This window comes from Cherax quadricarinatus, chromosome 30 (assembly GCF_038502225.1).
Source record: "Cherax quadricarinatus isolate ZL_2023a chromosome 30, ASM3850222v1, whole genome shotgun sequence".
Classification (NCBI taxonomy): domain Eukaryota; kingdom Metazoa; phylum Arthropoda; class Malacostraca; order Decapoda; family Parastacidae; genus Cherax; species Cherax quadricarinatus.
The window spans coordinates 25,851,258-25,873,256 of record NC_091321.1 but is presented as its reverse complement, the minus strand read 5'-3'; the positions used below and the strand labels follow the sequence as shown (position 1 = coordinate 25,873,256).

Here is a 21,999-nt window from a genome sequence, read left to right as displayed (position 1 = left end):
GGATGCTGCTCTCACTGTTCTCACTGCTGCTGGAGGCTGCTCTCACTGTTCTCACTGCTACTGGAGGCTGCTCTCACTGTTCTCACTGCTGCTAGAGGCTGCTCTCACTGTTCTCACTGCTGCTGGAGGCTGCTCTCACTGTTCTCACTGCTGCTGGAGGCTGCTCTCACTGTTCTCACTGCTGGTGGAGGCTGCTCTCACTGTTCTCACTGCTGCTGGAGGCTGTTCACACACACTGTTCTCACTGCTGCTGGAGGCTGCTCTCACACACTGTTCTCACTGCTGCTGGAGGCTGCTCTCACACACTGTTCTCACTGCTGCTGGAGGCTGCTCTCTCACACTGTTCTCACTGCTGCTGGAGGCTGCTCTCTCACACTGTTCTCACTGCTGCTGGAGGCTGCTCTCACTGTTCTCATTACTGCTGGAGGCTGCTCTCACACACTGTTCTCACTGCTGCTGGAGGCTGCTCTCATTGTTCTCACTGCTGCTAGAGGCTGCTGTCACTGTTCTCAATGCTGCTGGAGGCTGCTTTCACTGTTCTCACTGCTGCTGGAGGCTGCTCTCACTGTTCTCACTGCTGCTGGAGGCTGCTCACACACACTGTTCTCACTGCTGCTGGAGGCTGCTCACACACACTGTTCTCGCTGCTGCTGGAGGCTGCTCACACACACTGTTCTCACTGCTGCTGGAGGCTGCTCTCACACACTGTTCTCACTGCTGCTGGAGGCTGCTCTCTCACACTGTTCTCACGGCTGCTGGAGGCTGCTCTCTCACACTGTTCTCACTGCTGCTGGATGCTGCTCTCTCACACTGTTCTCACTGTTGCTGGAAGCTGCTCTCACTGTTCTCACTGCTGCTGGAGGCTGCTCTCAAAGTTCTCACTGCTGCTGGAGGCTGCTCACACACACTGTTCTCACTGCTGCTGGAGGCTGCTCTCACACACTGTTCTCACTGCTGCTGGAGGCTGCTCTCACTCTTCTCACTGCTTCTGGAGGCTGCTCTCACTGTTCTCACTGCTGCTGGAGAATGCTCTCACTGCTGCTGGAGGCTGCTCTCACTGTTCTCACTGCTGCTGGAGGCTGCTCTCACTGTTCTCACTGCTGCTGGAGGCTGCTCTCACACACTGTTTTCACTGCTGCTGGAGGCTGCTCACACTGTTCTCACTGCTGCTGGAGGCTGCTCTCACTGTTCTCACTGGTGCTGGAGGCTGCTCTCACTGTTCTCACTGCTGCTGGAGACTGCTCGCACTGTTCTCACTGTTGCTGGAGGCTCCTTTCACTGTTCTCACTGCTGCTGGAGGCTGCTCGCACTGTTCTCACTGCTGCTGGAGGCTGCTCTCACTGTTCTCACTGCTGGTGGAGGCTGCTCTCACTGTTCTCACTGCTGCTGGAGGCTGCTCTCACTGTTCTCACTGCTACTGGAGGCTCCTCTCACTGTTCTCACTGCTGCTGGAGGCTGCTCTAACTGTTCTCACTGCTGCTGGAGGCTGCTCGCACTGTTCTCACTGCTGCTGGAGGCTGCTCTCACTGTTCTCACTGCTGCTGGAGGCTGCTCGCACTGTTCTCACTGCTGCTGGAGGCTGCTCTCACTGTTCTCACTGCTGATGGAGGCTACACTCACTGTTCTCACTGCTGCTGGAGGCTGCTCTCACTGTTCTCACTGCTACTGGATGCTGCTCTCACTGTTCTCACTGCTGCTGGAGGCTTCTCACACACACTGTTCTCAGTGCTGCTGGACGCTGCTCACACACACTGTTCTCACTGCTGCTGGAAGCTGCTCTCTCACACTGTTATCAGTGCTGCTGGAGGCTGCTCTATCACACTGTTCTCACTGCTGCTGGAGGCTGCTCTCACTGTTCTCACTGCTGGTGGAGGCTGCTCTCACACACTGTTCTAACTGCTGCTGGAGGCTGCTCACACACACTGTTGTCACTGCTGCTGGAGGCTGCTCTCACTGTTCTCACTGCTGCTGGAGGCTGCTCACACACACTGTTGGCACTGCTGCTGGAGGCTGCTCTCACTGTTCTCACTGCTGCTGGAGGCTGCTTTCACTGTTCTCACTGCTGCTGGAGACTGCTCTCACTGTTCTCAGTGCTGCTGGAGGCTGCTCTCACTGTTCTCACTGCTGCTGGAGGCTGCTCTCACTGTTCTCACTGCTGCTGTAAGCTGCTCTCACTGTTCTCACTGCTGCTGGAGGCTGCTCTCAATGTTCTCACTGCTACTGGAGACTGTTCTCACTGTTCTCACTGCTGCTGGAGGCTGCTCACACACTGTTTTCACTGCTGCTGGAGGCTACTCACACACACTGTTCTCACTGCTGCTGGAGGCTGCTCTCTCACACTGTTCTCACTTCTGCTGGAGGCTGCTATCTCACACTTTTCTCACTGCTACTGGAGGCTGCTCTCACTGTTCTCACTGCTAGTGGAGGCTGCTCTCACACACTGTTCTCACTGCTGCTGGAGGCTGCTCTCACTGTTCTCACTGCTGCTGGAGGCTGGTTTCACTGCTGCTGGAGGCTGCTTTCACTGTTCTCACTGCTGCTGGAGGCTGCTCTCACTGTTCTCACTTCTGCTGGATGCTGCTTACACACACTGTTCTCACTGCTGCTGGAGGCTGCTCACACACATTGTTCTCACTGTTGCTGGAGGCTGCTCTCTCACACTGTTCTCACTGCTGCTGGAGGCTGCTCTCACTGCTGCTGGAGGCTGCTTACACACACTGTTCTCATTGCTGCTGGAGGCTGCTCTCACTGTTCTCACTGCTGCTGGGGGCTGCTCTCACTGTTCTCACTGCTGCTGGAGGCTGCTCTCACTGTTCTCACTGCTGCTGGAGGCTACTGTCACACACTGTTCTCACTGATGCTGGAGGCTGCCCTCACTGTTCTCACTGCTGCTGGAGGCTGCTCTCACACACTGTTCTCACTGCTGCTGGAGGCTGCTCTCTCACACTGTTCTCACGGCTGCTGGAGGCTGCTCTCTCACACTGTTCTCACTGCTGCTGGAGGCTGCTCTCTCACACTGTTCTCACTGCTGCTGGAGGCTGCTCTCATGTTCTCACTGCTGCTGGAGGCTCCTGTCACTGTTCTCACTGCTGCTGGAGGCTGCTCTCACTGTTCTCATTGCTGCTGAAGGTTGCTCTCACTGTTCTCACTGCTGCTGGAGGCTGCTCTCACTGTTCTCACTGCTGCTGGAGGCTGCTCACACTGTTCTCACTGCTGCTTGAGGCTGCTCTCACTGCTGCTGGAGGCTGCTTTCACTGTTCTCACTGCTGCTGGAGGCTGCTCTCACTGTTCTGACTGCTGCTAGAGGCTGCTCACACACACTGTTCTCACTGCTGCTGGAGGCTGCTCACACACATTGTTCTCACTGTTGCTGGAGGCTGCTCTCTCACACTGTTCTCACTGCTGCTGGAGGCTGCTCTCACTGCTGCTGGAGGCTGCTTACACACACTGTTCTCATTGCTGCTGAAGGCTGCTCTCACTGTTCTCACTGCTGCTGGAGGCTGCTCTCACTGTTCTCACTGCTGCTGGAGGCTGCTCTCACTGTTCTCACTGCTGCTGGAGGCTGCTCTCACACACTGTTCTCACTGCTGTTGGAGGCTGCTCTCTCACACTGTTCTCACTGCTGCTGGAGGCTGCTCTCTCACACTGTTCTCACGGCTGCTGGAGGCTGCTCTCTCACACTGTTCTCACTGCTGCTGGAGGCTGCTCTCACTGTTCTCACTGCTGCTGGAGGCTGCTCTCACTGTTCTCACTGCTGCTGGAGGCTGCTCTCACTGTTCTCACTGCTGCTGAAGGTTGCTCTCACTGTTCTCACTGCTGCTGGAGGCTGCTCGCACTGTTCTCACTGCTGCTGGAGGCTGCTCTCACTATTCTCACTGCTGCTGGAGGCTGCTCGCACTGTTCTCACTGCTGCTGGAGGCTGCTCTCACTGTTGTCACTGCTGCTGGAGGCTGCTCTCACTGTTCTCACTGCTGCTGGAGGATGCTCTCACTGTTCTCACTGCTACTGGAGGCTGATCTCACTGTTCTCACTGCTGCTGGAGGCTGCTCACACACACTGTTCTCAGTGCTGCTGGAGGCTGCTCACACACACTGTTCTCACTGCTGCTGGAGGCTGCTCTCTCGCACTGTTCTCACTGCTGCTGGAGGCTGCTCGCACTGTTCTCACTGCTGCTGGAGGCTGCTCTCACTGTTGTCACTGCTGCTGCAGGCTGCTCGCACTGTTCTCACTGCCGCTGGAGGCTGCTCTCACTGTTCTCACTGCTGCTGGAGGCTGCTCCCACTGTTCTCACTGCTGCTGGAGGCTGCTTTCACTGTTCTCACTGCTGCTGGAGGCTGCTCACACACACTGTTCTCAGTGCTGCTGGAGGCTGCTCACACACACTGTTCTCACTGCTGGTGGAGGCTGCTCTCTGACACTGTTCTCACTGCTGCTGGAGGCTGCTCTCTCACACTGTTCTCACTGCTGCTGGAGGCTGCTCTCACTGTTCTCACTGCTGCTGCAGGCTGCTCTCACACACTGTTCTCACTGCTGCTGGAGGCTGCTCACACACACTGTTCTCACTGCTGCTGGAGGCTGCTCACACACACTGTTCTCACTGCTGCTGGAAACTGCTCTCACTGTTTTTACTGCTCCTGGAGGCTGCTCACACACACTGTTCTCACTGCTGCTGGAGGCTGCTCACACACACTGTTCGCACTGCTGCTGGAGGCTGCTCTCACACACTGTTCTCACTGCTGCTGGAGGCTGCTCTCACTGTTCTCACTGCTGCTGGAGGCTGCTCTCACTGTTCTCACTGCTGCTGGAGGCTGCTCACACACACTGTTCTCACTGCTGCTGGAGGCTGCTCACACACACTGTTCTCACTGCTGCTGGAGGCTGCTCTCACACACTGTTCTCACTGCTGCTGGAGGCTGCTCACACACACTGTTCTCACTGCTGCTGGAGGCTGCTCACACACACTGTTCTCACTGCTGCTGGAGGCTGCTCATACACACTGTTCTCACTGCTGCTGGAGGCTGCTCACACACACTGTTCTCACTGCTGCTGGAGGCTGCTCACACACACTGCTCTCATTGCTGCTGGAGGCTGCTCACACACACTGTTCTCACTGCTGCTGCAGGCTGCTCTCACACACTGTTCTCACTTCTGCTGGAGGCTGCTCACACACACTGTTCTCACTGCTGCTGGAGGCTGCTCGCACACACTGTTCTCCCTGCTGCTGGAGGCTGCTCACACACACTGTTCTCACTGCTGCTGGAGGCTGCTCACACACTGTTCTCACTACTGCTGGAGGCTGCTCTCACTGTTCTCACTACTGCTGGAGGCTGCTCACACACACTGTTCTCACTGCTGCTGGAGGCTGCTCACACACACTGTTCTCACTGCTGCTGGAGGCTGCTCACACACACTGTTCTCACTGCTGCTGGAGGCTGCTCACACACACTGTTCTCACTGCTGCTGGAGGCTGCTCACACACACTGTTCTCACTGCTGCTGGAGGCTGCTCTCTCACACTGTTCTCACTGCTGCTGGAGGCGCTGCTCACACACACTGTTCTCACTGCTGCTGGAGGCTGCTCACACACACTGTTCTCACTGCTGCTGGAGGCTGCTCACACACACTGTTCTCACTGCTCCTGGAGGCTGCTCACACACACTGTTCTCACTGCTGCTGGAGGCTGCTCTCACGCACTGTTCTCACTGCTGCTGGAGGCTGCTCTCACTGTTCTCACTGCTGCTGGAGGCTGCTCACACACACTGTTCTCGCTGCTGCTTGAGGCTGCTCACACACACTGTTCTCACTGCTGCTGGAGGCTGCTCACACACACTGTTCTCACTGCTGCTGGAGGCTTCTCACACACACTGTTCTCACTGCTGCTGGAGGCTGCTCTCACTGTTCTCACTGCTGCTGGAGGCTGCTCACACACACTGTTCTCACTGCTGCTGGAGGCTGCTCACACACACTGTTCTCACTGCTGCTGGAGGCTGCTCACACACACTGTTCTCACTGCTGCTGGAGGCTGCTCACACACACTGTTCTCACTGCTGCTGGAGGCTGCTCACACACACTGTTCTCACTGCTTCTGGAGGCTGCTCACACACACTGTTCTCACTGCTGCTGGAGGCTGCTCACACACACTGTTCTCACTGCTGCTGGAGGTTGCTCTCTCACACTGTTCTCACTGCTGCTGGAGGCTGCTCACACACACTGTTCTCACTGCTGCTGGAGGCTGCTCACACACTGTTCTCACTACTGCTGGAGGCTGCTCTCACTGTTCTCACTACTGCTGGAGGCTGCTCACACACACTGTTCTCACTGCTGCTGGAGGCTGCTCTCACTGTTCTCACTACTGCTGGAGGCTGCTCACACACACTGTTCTCACTGCTGCTGGAGGCTGCTCTCACTGTTCTCACTGCTGCTGGAGGCTGCTCACACACACTGTTCTCACTGCTGCTGGAGGCTGCTCACACACACTGTTCTCACTACTGCTGGAGGCTGCTCTCACTGTTCTCACTGCTGCTGGAGGCTGCTCACACACACTGTTCTCACTGCTGCTGGAGGCTGCTCACACACACTGTTCTCACTGCTGCTGGAGGCTGCTCACACACACTGTTCTCACTGCTGCTGGAGGCTGCTCACACACACTGTTCTCACTGCTGCTGGAGGCTGCTCACACACACTGTTCTCACTGCTGCTGGAGGCTGCTCACACACACTGTTCTCACTGCTGCTGGAGGCTGCTCACACACACTGTTCTCACTGCTGCTGGAGGTTGCTCTCTCACACTGTTCTCACTGCTGCTGGAGGCTGCTCTCACTGTTCTCACAGCTGCTGGAGGCTGCTCGCACACACTGTTCTCACTGCTGCTGGAGGCCGCTCACACACACTGTTCTCACTGCTGCTGGAGGCTGCTCTCACTGTTCTCACTGCTGCTGGAGGCTGCTCGCACTGTTCTCACTGCTGCTGGAGGCTGCTCTCACTGTTCTCACTGCTGCTGGAGGCTGCTCTCACTGTTCTAACTGCTGCTGGAGGCTGCTCACACACACTGTTCTAACTGCTGCTGGAGGCTGCTCTCACTGTTCTCACTGCTGCTGGAGGCTGCTCACACACACTGTTCTCACTGCAGCTGGAGGCTGTTCTCACTGTTCTCACTGCTGCTGGAGGCTGCTCTCACTGTTCTCACTGCTGATGGAGGCTGCTCACACACACTGTTCTCACTGCTGCTGGAGGCTGTTCTCACTGTTCTCACTGCTGCTGGAGGCTGCTGTCACTGTTCTCACTGCTGCTGGAGGGTGCTCACACACACTGTTCTCACTGCTGCTGGAGGCTCCTCTCATTGTTCTCCCTGCTCTTGGAGGCTGCTCTCACTGTTCTCTCTGCTGCTGGAGGCTGCACTCACTGTTCTCACAGCTGCTAGAGGCTGCTCGAACTGTTCTCACTGCTGCTTGAGGCTGTTCACACACACTGTTCTCACTGCTGCTGGAGGCTACTCTCACTGTTCTCAGTTCTGCTGGAGGCTGCTCACAAACACTGTTCTCACTGCTGCTGGAAGCTGATCTCACTGTTCTCACTGCTGCTTGAGGCTGTTCACACACACTGTTCTCACTGCTGCTGGAAGCTGATCTCACTGTTCTCACTGCTGCTGGAGTCTGCTCTCACTGTTCTCACTGCTGCTGGAGGCTGCTCACACACACTGTTCTCACTGCTGCTGGAGGCTGCTCTCACACACTGTTCTCACTGCTGCTGGAGGCTGCTCTCACTGTTCTCACTGCTGCTGGAGGCTGCTCACACACACTGTTCTCACTGCTGCTGGAGGCTGCTCACACACAATGTTCTCACTGCTGCTGGAGGCTGCTCTCACTGTTCTCACTGCTGCTGGAGGCTGCTCACACTGTTCTCACTGCTGCTGGAGGCTGCTCTCACACAAAGTTCTCACTGCTGCTGGAGGCTGCTCACACACACTGTTCTCACTGCTGCTGGAGGCTGCTCTCACTGTTCTCACTGCTGCTGGAGGCTGCTCTCACTGTTCTCACTGCTGCTGGAGGCTGCTCACACACACTGTTCTCACTGCTGCTGGAGGCTGCTCACACACACTGTTCTCACTGCTGCTGCAGGCTGCTCACACACACTGTTCTTACTCGCTGAAGACATGGAGGTACGAAGTAAATATTTACATTAAAATAATCATGAACAAACATGAAGAGAATACTTGTTCTTGATGCTTCTCGTCCTCTACAAACACTGGTGTCTGTATCAGTGTATCTCTCAGTATTGTTAAGTAATTTACACTAGTCTTATACCTAACTAACCAACCACATCTCTCCCTGGTAGTGGTATTAACCAACAACCATACATCTCTCCCTGGTAGTGGTATTAACCAACAACCACACATCTCTCCCTGGTAGTGGTATTAACTAACAACCACACATCTCTCCCTGGTAGTGGTATTAACTAACAACCACACATCTCTCCCTGGTAGTGGTATTAACTAACAACCACACATCTCTCCCTGGTAGTGGTATTAACTAACAACCACACATCTCTCCCTGGTAGTGGTATTAACTAACAACCACACATCTCTCCCTGGTAGTGGTATTAACTAACAACCACACAACTCTCCCTGGTAGTGGTATTAACCAACAACCACACATCTCTCCCTGGTAGTGGTATTAACTAACAACCACACAACTCTCCCTGGTAGTGGTATTAACCAACAACCACACATCTCTCCCTTGTAGTGGTATTAACTAACAACCACACATCTCTCCCTGGTAGTGGTATTAACTAACAACCACACAACTCTCCCTGGTAGTGGTATTAACCAACAACCACACATCTCTCCCTTGTAGTGGTATTAACTAACAACCACACATCTCTCCCTGGTAGTGGTATTAACTAACAACCACACAACTCTCCCTGGTAGTGGTATTAACTAACAACCACACATCTCTCCCTGGTAGTGGTATTAACTAACAACCACACATCTCTCCCTGGTAGTGGTATTAACTAACAACCACACATCTCTCTCTGGTAGTGGTATTAACTAACAACCACACAACTCTCCCTGGTAGTGGTATTAACCAACAACCACACATCTCTCCCTTGTAGTGGTATTAACTAACAACCACACATCTCTCCCTGGTAGTGGTATTAACCAACAACCACACATCTCTCCCTGGTAGTGGTATTAACCAACAACCACACATCTCTCCCTTGTAGTGGTATTAACTAACAACCACACATCTCTCCCTGGTAGTGGTATTAACTAACAACCACACAACTCTCCCTGGTAGTGGTATTAACTAACAACCACACATCTCTCCCTGGTAGTGGTATTAACTAACAACCACACATCTCTCCCTGGTAGTGGTATTAACTAACCACCACACAACTCTCCCTGGTAGTGGTATTAACTAACAACCACACATCTCTCCCTGGAAGTGGTATTAACTAACAACCACACATCTCTCCCTGGTAGTGGTATTAACCAACAACCATACATCTCTCCCTGGTAGTGGTATTAACCAACAATCACACATCTCTCCCTGGTAGTGGTATTAACTAACAACCACACAACTCTCCCTGGTAGTGGTATTAACTAACCACACATCTCTCCCTGGTATTGGTATTAACTAACAACCACACATCTCTCCCTGGAAGTGGTATTAACTAACAACCACACATCTCTCCCTGGTAGTGGTATTAACCAACAACCACACAACTCTCCCTGGTAGTGGTATTAACCAACAACCACACAACTCTCCCTGGCAGTTGTATTAACTAACAACCACACAACTCTCCCTGGTAGTGGTATTAACTAACAACCACACATCTCTCCCTGGAAGTGGTATTAACCAACAACCACACATCTCTCCCTGGTAGTGGTATTAACCAACAGCCACACAACTCTCCCTGGTAGTGGTATTAACTAACAACCACACATCTCTCCCTGGTAGTGGTATTAACTAACAACCACACATCTCTCCCTGGTAGTGGTATTAACTAACAACCACACATCTCTCCCTGGTAGTGGTGTTAACTAACAACCACACATCTCTCCCTGGAAGTGGTATTAACCAACAACCACACATCTCTCCCTGGTAGTGGTATTAACCAACAACCACACATCTCTCCCTGGTAGTGGTATTAACTAACAACCACACATCTCTCCCTGGTGGTGGTATTAACTAACAACCACACATCTGTCCCTGGTAGTGGTATTAACTAACAACCACACATTTCTCCCTGGTAGTGGTATTAACTAACAACCACACATCTCTCCCTGGTAGTGGTATTAACTAACAACCACACAGCTCTCCCTGGAAGTGGTATTAACTAACAACCACACATCTCTCCCTGGTAGTGGTATTAACCAACAACCACACATCTCTCCCTGGTAGTGGTATTAACTAACAACCACACATCTCTCCCTGGTGGTGGTATTAACTAACAACCACACATCTCTCCCTGGAAGTGGTATTAACCAACAACCACACATCTCTCCCTGGTAGTGGTATTAACCAACAACCACACATCTCTCCCTGGTAGTGGTATTAACTAACAACCACACATCTCTCCCTGGTGGTGGTATTAACTAACAACCACACATCTGTCCCTGGAAGTGGTATTAACCAACAACCACACATCTCTCCCTGGTAGTGGTATTAACCAACAACCACACAACTCTCCCTGGTAGTGGTATTAACCAACAACCACACATCTCTCCCTGGTAGTGGTATTAACCAACAATCACACATCTCTCCCTGGTAGTGGTATTAACCAACAACCACACATCTCTCCCTGGTAGGGGTATTAACCAACAACCACACAACTCTCCCTGGTAGTGGTTTTAACCAACAACCACACAACTCTCCCTGGTAGTGTTATTAACCAACAACCACACATCTCTCCCTGGTAGTGGTATTAACCAACAACCACACAACTCTCCCTGGTAGTGGTATTAACCAACAACCACACATCTCTCCCTGGTAGTGGTATTAACCAATAACCACACGTCTCTCCCTGGTAGTGGTATTAACCAATAACCACACATCTCTCCCTGGGAGTGGTATTAACCAAGAACCACACATCTCTCCCTGGTAGTGGTATTAACCAAGAACCACACATCTCTCCCTGGTAGTGGTATTAACCAACAACCACACAACTCTCCCTGGTAGTGGTATTAACCAACAACCACACAACTCTCCCTGGTAGTGGTATTAACCAACAACCACACATCTCTCCCTGGTAGTGGTATTAACCAATAACCACACGTCTCTCCCTGGTAGTGGTATTAACCAAGAACCACACATCTCTCCCTGGTAGTGGTATTAACCAAGAACCACACATCTCTCCCTGGTAGTGGTATTAACCAACAACCACACAACTCTCCCTGGTAGTGGTATTAACCAACAACCACACAACTCTCCCTGGTAGTGGTATTAACCAACAACCACACATCTCTCCCTGGTAGTGGTATTAACCAATAACCACACGTCTCTCCCTGGTAGTGGTATTAACCAATAACCACACATCTCTCCCTGGTAGTGGTATTAACCAATAACCACACATCTCTCCCTGGTAGTGGTATTAACCAAGAACCACACATCTCTCCCTGGTAGTGGTATTAACCAACAACCACACAACTCTCCCTGGTAGTGGTATTAACCAACAACCACACAACTCTCCCTGGTAGTGGTATTAACCAACAACCACACATCTCTCCCTGGTAGTGGTATTAACCAACAACCACACATCTCTCCCTGGTAGTGGTATTAACCAACAACCGCACATCTCTCCCTGGTAGTGGTATTAACTAACAACCGCACATCTCTCCCTGGTAGTGGTATTAACTAACAACCGCACATCTCTCCCTGGTAGTGGTATTAACTAACAACCACACATCTCTCCCTGGTAGTGGTATTAACTAACAACCACACATCTCTCCCTGGTAGTGGTATTAACTAACAACCACAGATCTCTCCCTGGTAGTGGTATTAACCAACAACCACACATCTCTCCCTGGTAGTGGTATTAACCAACAACTACACAACTCTCCCTGGTAGTGGTATTAACCAACAACCACACATCTCTCCCTTGTAGTGGTATTAACCAACAACCACACATCTCTCCCTGGTAGTGGTATTAACTAACAACCACACATCTCTCCCTGGTAGTGGTATTAACTAACAACCGCACATCTCTCCCTGGTAGTGGTATTAACTAATAACCACACATCTCTCCCTGGTAGTGGTATTAACTAACAACCACACATCTCTCCCTGGTAGTGGTATTAACCAACAACCACACATCTCTCCCTTGTAGTGGTATTAACCAACAACCACACATCTCGCCCTGGTAGTGGTATTAACTAACAACCACACATCTCTCCCTGGTAGTGGTATTAACTAACAACCGCACATCTCTCCCTGGTAGTGGTATTAACTAATAACCACACATCTCTCCCTGGTAGTGGTATTAACTAACAACCACACATCTCTCCCTGGTAGTGGTATTAACTAACAACCACACATCTCTCCCTGGTAGTGGTATTAACTAACAACCACACATCTCTCCCTGGTAGTGGTATTAACCAACAACCACACAACTCTCCCTGGTAGTGGTATTAACCAACAACCACACATCTCTCCCTGGTAGTGGTATTAACCAACAACCACACATCTCTCCCTGGTAGTTGTATTAACCAACAACCACACATCTCTCCCTGGTAGTTGTATTAACCAACAACCACACATCTCTCCCTGGTAGTGGTATTAACCAACAACCACACATCTCTCCCTGGTAGTGGTATTAACCAACAACCACACAACTCTTCCTGGTAGTGGTATTAACCAACAACCACACATCTCTCCCTGGTAGTGGTATTAACCAACAACCACACATCTCTCCCTGGTAGTGGTATTAACCAACAACCACACATCTCTCCCTGGTAGTTGTATTAACCAACAACCACACATCTCTCCCTGGTAGTGGTATTAACCAACAACCACACATCTCTCCCTGGTAGTGGTATTAACCAACAACCACACAACTCTTCCTGGTAGTGGTATTAACCAACAACCACACATCTCTCCCTGGTAGTGGTATTAACTAACAACCACACATCTCTCCCTGGTAGTGGTATTAACTAACAACCACACATCTCTCCCTGGTAGTTGTATTAACCAACAACCACACATCTCTCCCTGGTAGTGGTATTAACCAACAACCACACATCTCTCCCTGGTAGTGGTATTAACCAACAACCACACAACTCTTCCTGGTAGTGGTATTAACCAACAACCACACATCTCTCCCTGGTAGTGGTATTAACCAACAGCCACACATCTCTCCCTGGTAGTGGTATTAACCAACAACCACACAACTCTTCCTGGTAGTGGTATTAACCAACAACCACACATCTCTCCCTGGTAGTGGTATTAACCAACAACCACACATCTCTCCCTGGTAGTGGTATTAACCAAGACATTTCAGCTATCCTTCAGCATAGTTTAGCTAGGTTACCATATTTTAGGTTACCATAGTTTAGGTTAATATAGTTTAGGTTGTTAACATAGTTTAGGTTAACATAGTTTAAATTGTTAACATAATTTAGGTTATTAGCATAGATTGTTAACATAGTTTATGTTAACATATGTAGTTTAGATTGCTAACATAGTTTAGGTTATTAACATAGTTTAGGTTATTAACATAGTTTAGGTTATTAACATAGTTTAGGTTATTAACATAGTTTAGGTTATTAACATAGTTTAGGTTATTAACATAGTTTAGGTTATTAACATAGTTTAGGTTATTAACATAGTTTAGGTTATTAACATAGTTTAGGTTATTAACATAGTTTAGGTTATTAACATAGTTTAGGTTATTAACATAGTTTAGGTTATTAACATAGTTTAGGTTATTAACATAGTTTAGGTTATTAACATAGTTTAGGTTATTAACATAGTTTAGGTTATTAACATAGTTTTCACTACATATCTGTCCTGTTATATATTATGTTCTTCCTGTATTTTGTTCAGTGTTAATTTTGAGGTCTCCATTCTTCTTCTACTTAAGTAATTCAAGTATTTAATCTTCATTATCTCATTATTTTCACTTACTCATTAAAAAACATTGTTTATATCTGTTATTTTTCTGTTTCAAAATTTATCTTGATACATGCACATGCATATATATATATATATATATATATATATATATATATATATATATATATATATATATATATATATATATATATATATATATATACATACATCTAGGTTTTTCTTTTTCTAAATAGCTCTTGTTCTTTTTTATTTCTTCTATTGTCCATGGGGAAGTGGAAAAGAATCTTTCCTCCGTAAGCCATGCGTGTCGTATGAGGCGACTAAAATGCCGGGAGCAATGAGCTAGTAACCCCTTCTCCTGTAGACATTTACTAAAAAAGAGAAGAAGAAAAACTTGATAAAACTGGGATGCTTAAATGTGCGTGGATGTAGTGCGGATGACAAGAAACAGATGATTGTTGATGTTATGAATGAAAAGAAGTTGGATGTCCTGGCTCTAAGCGAAACAAAGCTGAAGGGGGTAGGAGAGTTTCAGTGGGGGGAAATAAATGGGATTAAATCTGGAGTATCTGAGAGAGTTAGAGCAAAGGAAGGGGTAGCAGTAATGTTAAGTGATCAGTTATGGAAGGAGAAAAGAGAATATGAATGTGTAAATTCAAGAATTATGTGGATAAAAGTAAAGGTTGGATGCGAGAAGTGGGTCATAATAAGCGTGTATGCACCTGGAGAAGAGAGGAATGCAGAGGAGAGAGAGAGATTTTGGGAGATGTTAAGTGAATGTATAGGAGCCTTTGAACCAAGTGAGAGAGTAATTGTGGTAGGGGACCTGAATGCTAAAGTAGGAGAAACTTTTAGAGAGGGTGTGGTAGGTAAGTTTGGGGTGCCAGGTGTAAATGATAATGGGAGCCCTTTGATTGAACTTTGTATAGAAAGGGGTTTAGTTATAGGTAATACATATTTTAAGAAAAAGAGGATAAATAAGTATACAAGATATGATGTAGGGCGAAATGACAGTAGTTTGTTGGATTATGTATTGGTAGATAAAAGACTGCTGAGTAGACTTCAGGATGTACATGTTTATAGAGGGGCCACAGATATATCAGATCACTTTCTAGTTGTAGCTACACTGAGAGTAAAAGGTAGATGGGATACAAGGAGAATAGAAGTATCAGGGAAGAGAGAGGTGAAGGTTTATAAACTAAAAGAGGAGGCAGTTAGGGTAAGATATAGACAGCTATTGGAGGATAGATGGGCTAATGAGAGCATAGGCAATGGGGTCGAAGAGGTATGGGGTAGGATTAAAAATGTAGTGTTAGAGTGTTCAGCAGAAGTTTGTGGTTACAGGAAAGTGGGTGCAGGAGGGAAGAGGAGCGATTGGTGGAATGATGATGTAAAGAGAGTAGTAAGGGAGGAAAAGTTAGCATATGAGAAGTTTTTACAAAGTAGAAGTGATGCAAGGAGGGAAGAGTATATGGAGAAAAAGAGAGAGGTTAAGAGAGTGGTGAAGCAATGTAAAAAGAGAGCAAATGAGAGAGTGGGTGAGATGTTATCAACAAATTTTGTTGAAAATAAGAAAAAGTTTTGGAGTGAGATTAACAAGTTAAGAAAGCCTAGAGAACAAATGGATTTGTCAGTTAAAAATAGGAGAGGAGAGTTATTAAATGGAGAGTTAGAGGTATTGGGAAGATGGAGGGAATATTTTGAGGAATTGTTAAATGTTGATGAAGATAGGGAAGCTGTGATTTCGTGTATAGGGCAAGGAGGAATAACATCTTGTAGGAATGAGGAAGAGCCAGTTGTGAGTGTGGGGGAAGTTCGTGAGGCAGTAGGTAAAATGAAAGGGGGTAAGGCAGCCGGGATTGATGGGATAAAGATAGAAATGTTAAAAGCAGGTGGGGATATAGTTTTGGAGTGGTTGGTGCAATTATTTAATAAATGTATGGAAGAGGGTAAGGTACCTAGGGATTGGCAGAGAGCATGCATAGTTCCTTTGTATAAAGGCAAAGGGGATAAAAGAGAGTGCAAAAATTATAGGGGGATAAGTCTGTTGAGTGTACCTGGTAAAGTGTATGGTAGAGTTATAATTGAAAGAATTAAGAGTAAGACGGAGAATAGGATAGCAGATGAACAAGGAGGCTTTAGGAAAGGTAGGGGGTGTGTGGACCAGGTGTTTACAGTGAAACATATAAGTGAACAGTATTTAGATAAGGCTAAAGAGGTCTTTGTGGCATTTATGGATTTGGAAAAGGCGTATGACAGGGTGGATAGGGGGGCAATGTGGCAGATGTTGCAAGTGTATGGTGTAGGAGGTAGGTTACTGAAAGCAGTGAAGAGTTTTTACGAGGATAGTGAGGCTCAAGTTAGAGTATGTAGGAAAGAGGGAAATTTTTTCCCAGTAAAAGTAGGCCTTAGACAAGGATGTGTGATGTCACCGTGGTTGTTTAATATATTTATAGATGGGGTTGTAAGAGAAGTAAATGCGAGGGTCTTGGCAAGAGGCGTGGAGTTAAAAGATAAAGAATCACACACAAAGTGGGAGTTGTCACAGCTGCTCTTTGCTGATGACACTGTGCTCTTGGGAGATTCTGAAGAGAAGTTGCAGAGATTGGTGGATGAATTTGGTAGGGTGTGCAAAAGAAGAAAATTAAAGGTGAATACAGGAAAGAGTAAGGTTATGAGGATAACAAAAAGATTAGGTGATGAAAGATTGAATATCAGATTGGAGGGAGAGAGTATGGAGGAGGTGAACGTATTCAGATATTTGGGAGTGGACGTGTCAGCGGATGGGTCTATGAAAGATGAGGTGAATCATAGAATTGATGAGGGAAAAAGAGTGAGTGGTGCACTTAGGAGTCTGTGGAGACAAAGAAATTTGTCCTTGGAGGCAAAGAGGGGAATGTATGAGAGTATAGTTTTACCAACGCTCTTATATGGGTGTGAAGCGTGGGTGATGAATGTTGCAGCGAGGAGAAGGCTGGAGGCAGTGGAGATGTCATGTCTGAGGGCAATGTGTGGTGTGAATATAATGCAGAGAATTCGTAGTTTGGAAGTTAGGAGGAGGTGCGGGATTACCAAAACTGTTGTCCAGAGGGCTGAGGAAGGGTTGTTGAGGTGGTTCGGACATGTAGAGAGAATGGAGCGAAACAGAATGACTTCAAGAGTGTATCAGTCTGTAGTGGAAGGAAGGCGGGGTAGGGGTCGGCCTAGGAAAGGTTGGAGGGAGGGGGTAAAGGAGGTTTTGTGTGCGAGGGGCTTGGACTTCCAGCAGGCATGCATGAGCGTGTTTGATAGGAGTGAATGGAGACAAATGGTTTTTAATACTTGACGTGCTGTTGGAGTGTGAGCAAAGTAACATTTATGAAGGGATTCAGGGAAACCGGCAGGCTGAACTTGAGTCCTGGAGATGGGAAGTACAGTGCCTGCACTCTGAAGGAGGAGTGTTAATGTTGCAGTTTAAAAACTGTAGTGTAAAGCACCCTTCTGGCAAGACAGTGATGGAGTGAATGATGGTGAAAGTTTTTCTTTTTCGGGCCACCCTGCCTTGGTGGGAATCGGCCAGTGTGATAATAATAAAAACATCTGGAAGAGATGTAAAGTATGAGTCATGTTCTTGTGTATGTTTCTTATGAAGACGAGAAACAGTAATGGCGCTAGGTTCGTGCCTTGAAACAGTAATGGCGCTAGGTTCGTGCCTTGGGGGCAATCAATATTCTAATGGTTATAATTATATAATTTTTAAAGGGGTGGAGGGATAAGCCAGTGGAAGGCCTTGGTCATATGACTAAAAGCTACAGCTGTGGATCATTATATATAACTACGACCCGCCTCAGGAAATACTTGTTCTGTTTCCTGACAAACCTTACCTAACCTAACTTTGTGGGCAGTGACCTTCTCACTTCTGATAGTCGACTATTTTTTATACCAACACCTTTGGTGATTTGTTTATTCGATGTTTTAATATCCGCGTACTTACTTTTCTTGTTATACCTGTTGACCATATTTTATTAGCTATTACTTCGTGGTCCAATTTGTCAAATGGCTTTGCAGAATCCGAGTATTAATATTAAGTCAGCCTTTTATTTTCCTTTCCTGGTCTTAGTAAGTTTGCCATAGTGAAAAGACAGATCTTGCTGTGAAGGTTTTTTGACTTGCATAGCTCAGGCTTGTCCACGAATTCAGTAATTTGGTGTCTCAGGACCTTGACAAAGATTTTTTGTGTGCCGCTGGTGTGCTAGGTATCTCAACACTGCTCTCATTGCAATACACTAACTTTTAACATTATATGTACAGGGGGCGAGGACGGAGAGCTGTGTGTGGTGGAGACTCCGGTGAAGACACAGTTCGTGCGTCCAGTAGTGGAGACCAACACCATCTGTCACGGCTGCCTCTTCCCTCGACCGCCCACGCCCACACCCGACAATAACACGCCACCAGTACGCCAGGTGCACATCGTGCACGTGGACAACCCTGAGGGCGGGGCTGTGGAGGTAGTGGTGGCGGGAAGGGAGGAGGCACAACAGGTCACGGCTGTGAGGGAGGAAGCACAGCAGGTCACGACAGCCAGAATCGCACTGGTGCTGCATACCAGCAGTGGCAAGCCACCGGTGGTGTTTACTATCACCACCAACCCTCTCTCCAACACTACCAAGCACCTCTTACTGGTGAGTTACCCTTCTTACTGGTGAGTTAATCCTCTTACTGGTAAGTTAATCCTCTTACTGGTGAGTTAATCCTCTTACTGGTAAGCTAATCCTCTTACTGGTGAGTTAATCCTCTTTCTGGTGAGTTATTCGTCTTACTGGTGAGGAAAATATTTAATTTTCTAACAACTGGAACTCAGGGTAGTAGTAGTAAAGCGTATTAAAATTAGTGGTGAGCGCATTAGCAAAATAATGCGCTCACTACCCCGAAGACTCTGTCTTGGTGCCTCTGTTGTTTCTCATCCTCATAGCAGACAGACAAAAACATTAACCACAGCTTCGTATCTTGGATATAAGTCATCATATGGTGACTTATATCCAAGTTTCTTCTATAAGAATGGTAATGGTAAATTAGGACATACACAACCCAATTCTAAAACCTTTCAAAGAGATCAGTATCCTGAGATACACATAAAGCTTGAAGCTGCACAAAAGTTGCATTATCAACTTATCAGCATGGAACGGTTGAAGCTACCCACATGTGACACTCAGAAGCTATTGCATGAAAAACAGTATTTCAGTTCTTCCAGTTTCTTGCGAAAGGCAAATGTTGACTTACACAAGTCACAATCCATCCAAATTTTTCTGCAAGACTGACCATCTGTTAGGAAAATAAGTACAGTAAGTGCATTAGTAGGTAAGTAAGTCTTATGTAAGGTTAGTGTACATAACATACAAATTTTAACACTGGTCTTGAGGGCGCACATATGTTATACACATATGAAAGAAAATCATTAGGTTAATTTCAGCTAGGATAACCAAATAAAGTCAAACACTGACTTACTTATGATCAGAAAAGATATTCTCCAATTATCTCAGAAACCAGTTTGATTAATAAGGTTTGTAGATAACATACACAACCTAACATCAAGAGATTATAACCTTTAGGAAAACACATCAACACTAAAACTTTAAAGTTGGCCAGTTTAGTGTAAAACTTTAAAGTTGGTCAGTTTAGTGTAAAACTTTAAAGTTGGCCAGTTTAGTGTAAAACTTTGAAGTTGGTCAGTTTAGTGTAAAACTTTAAAGTTGGTCAGTTTAGTGTAAAACTTTAAAGTTGGCCAGTTTAGTGTAAAACTTTAAAGTTGGTCAGTTTAGTGTAAAACTTTAAAGTTGGCCAGTTTAGTGTAAAACTTTAAAGTTGGTCAGTTTAGTGTAAAACTTTAAAGTTGGTCAGTTTAGTGTAAAACTTTAAAGTTGGCCAGTTTAGTGCTTCCTCTTTATTATAATAACTACAATTATAACTGACCAGAAGATGTATTTTCCAGTTTTTTAACAAAATTCGTTAAAATTTGTGTCTACACATCATAAACCCATAAAACCTTCCATTTCACACGATGACTCAGTCATTGAAGACTGATGCCCTTCACAAATGTTTTAATCAGAGGAAAGTGCTAAATCCGTATGGGTCATATACCGTCTGTGGAATGTGAAGTATTAAAATTCAGTCCAAACAAGGGAAAAATAAATTCAGTTCCTTGGATCAAGAGCCCCCCCTCACCAGCTTCAAAGGAAAATAATAACGTAAAGTAATACTATGCCATTTCGAGATTAAAAGTGGCAAAATGGCACTAACACTCCATTAAATATACCAATTTTCTAAGTAGGAAACACCAGTGCTGAATTTTTGAAGTTGATCAGAGGCAGTGTTCTGGCACCTCTGCTGTTTCTCACCCTCATAGCAGACATAAATAAAAACACCTGTCACAGCTTTGTATCATCATTTGCTGGTGCCACTGTAAGAAACTTGAAAGTGACTTTCGTGGAAGACGCTGAAATTTACAAGAAGATACAAGCAGTGTTTTCCAGTGGGCAGCGCAAAATATGACGTCCAGTGGTGATAAGTTCTAGGTATGGAAATAATGAAGAACTCAAAAGGAACACTGTATACAAAACTCAAGAGGATTACCAAATTGTAATAAAGTTGGTAGAATTACCGACAATATGTAAAGTAAAAGGACACAAGTGCAACTAATGTGACATTTATTGTGGCAACGTTTCGCTCTCCAGGAGCTTTATCAAGCCATTACGTAATGGCTTGATAAAGCTCCTGGAGAGCGAAACGTTGCCACAATAAATGTCACATTAGTTGCACTTGTGTCCTTTTACAGGATTACCAAATAGAAAGACAGGAACACGTACAAGACTTGGGAATAATTATGTCAGCTGACCTTTCTTTTAGAAAACATAATAAGACAAAGATCACGACAGCCAGGAAGATGACGAGGTAAGTACTGTTGAGAACTTTCAAAACAAGGGAAATAATGCTAATGGTGACACTTTTCAAATCGCTAGTGCTCCCTCATTTAGAATATTGTTCAGTGCTGACGGCCCTGTTCAAAGCAGGAGAAATATCAGAGCTGGAACAAAAACAGAAATCGTTTATGGCTCAAAATGAGAAGGTAAAGCACCTAAATTAGTGGGAACGCCTTCAAGTCTTGAATATGTACTCAATGGAGCGGAGGAGAGAGAGATACATGATGATATATACCTGGAAAATACTCGAGGGCTTGGTCCCAAATCTGCACACTGCCATAACAGCATGCTGGAGTGAGAGATATGGGAGGAAGTTCAAAATAAACCCAGTGAAAAGCAGGGGTGCAGTGGGCACAATAAGGGAACTTTGTATCAACATTCGTGGCCCCAGATTATTCAACATTTTACCAGAAGATATCAGAAACACGGCTGGAAGAAGTATTAAGTCTTCGAGAGGAAACTGGACAAGCATCTTCACCAGGTGCTAGATCAACCAGGCTGTGATGGATATGTGGGGCAGCGGGTTTCCAGCAGCAACAGCCTAGTTGACCAGGCTAGCTCCAGACGAGCCTGGTCCATGTTGGCCGGGCTCCGGGAGTAGAAAGACTCGTAACTCATCAAAGGTATATCAAAGGTATACCTATCACATGAAACAATACTTGGGAATGTTTTATAAAGCATTGTTCATAGGTCAGCCACACAAACACAGTCATCACTCTTGCTCAAGACACATTTACCGAAAATTGGATCTTCCGTAGTTGACCTTAAAATTGTCAGAAAAACGTGATTTTTATTTTTTTTATCAGTTTTCTTTTCTCATTTACATTTTATTTAAATTTCTTTAAAATCCTGTGAGAAACAATAATTGTTTTTTAAAAAAAATGCAATTTGATAAAATTGCAAAAAGTTGTTAATTGGCACCAACACAGTCTAAAATTAATAATAAAAAGATACTTTCAATTAACGAACACCA

The 21,999-nt window shown here is 46.6% G+C and overlaps 1 protein-coding gene across 1 annotated transcript in view; it reads left to right on the top strand.

Annotated features, from left to right (window-relative positions):
• LOC128692724 (transforming growth factor beta receptor type 3) overlaps positions 1-21,999 on the top strand; it is a 500,896-nt gene that overhangs the window by 369,591 nt on the left and 109,306 nt on the right. The window contains exon 3 of the mRNA XM_070090033.1: positions 18,361-18,731. Within this exon, the coding sequence (XP_069946134.1) occupies positions 18,361-18,731 (371 nt within the window). The remainder of the gene's footprint in view (positions 1-18,360; positions 18,732-21,999) is intronic.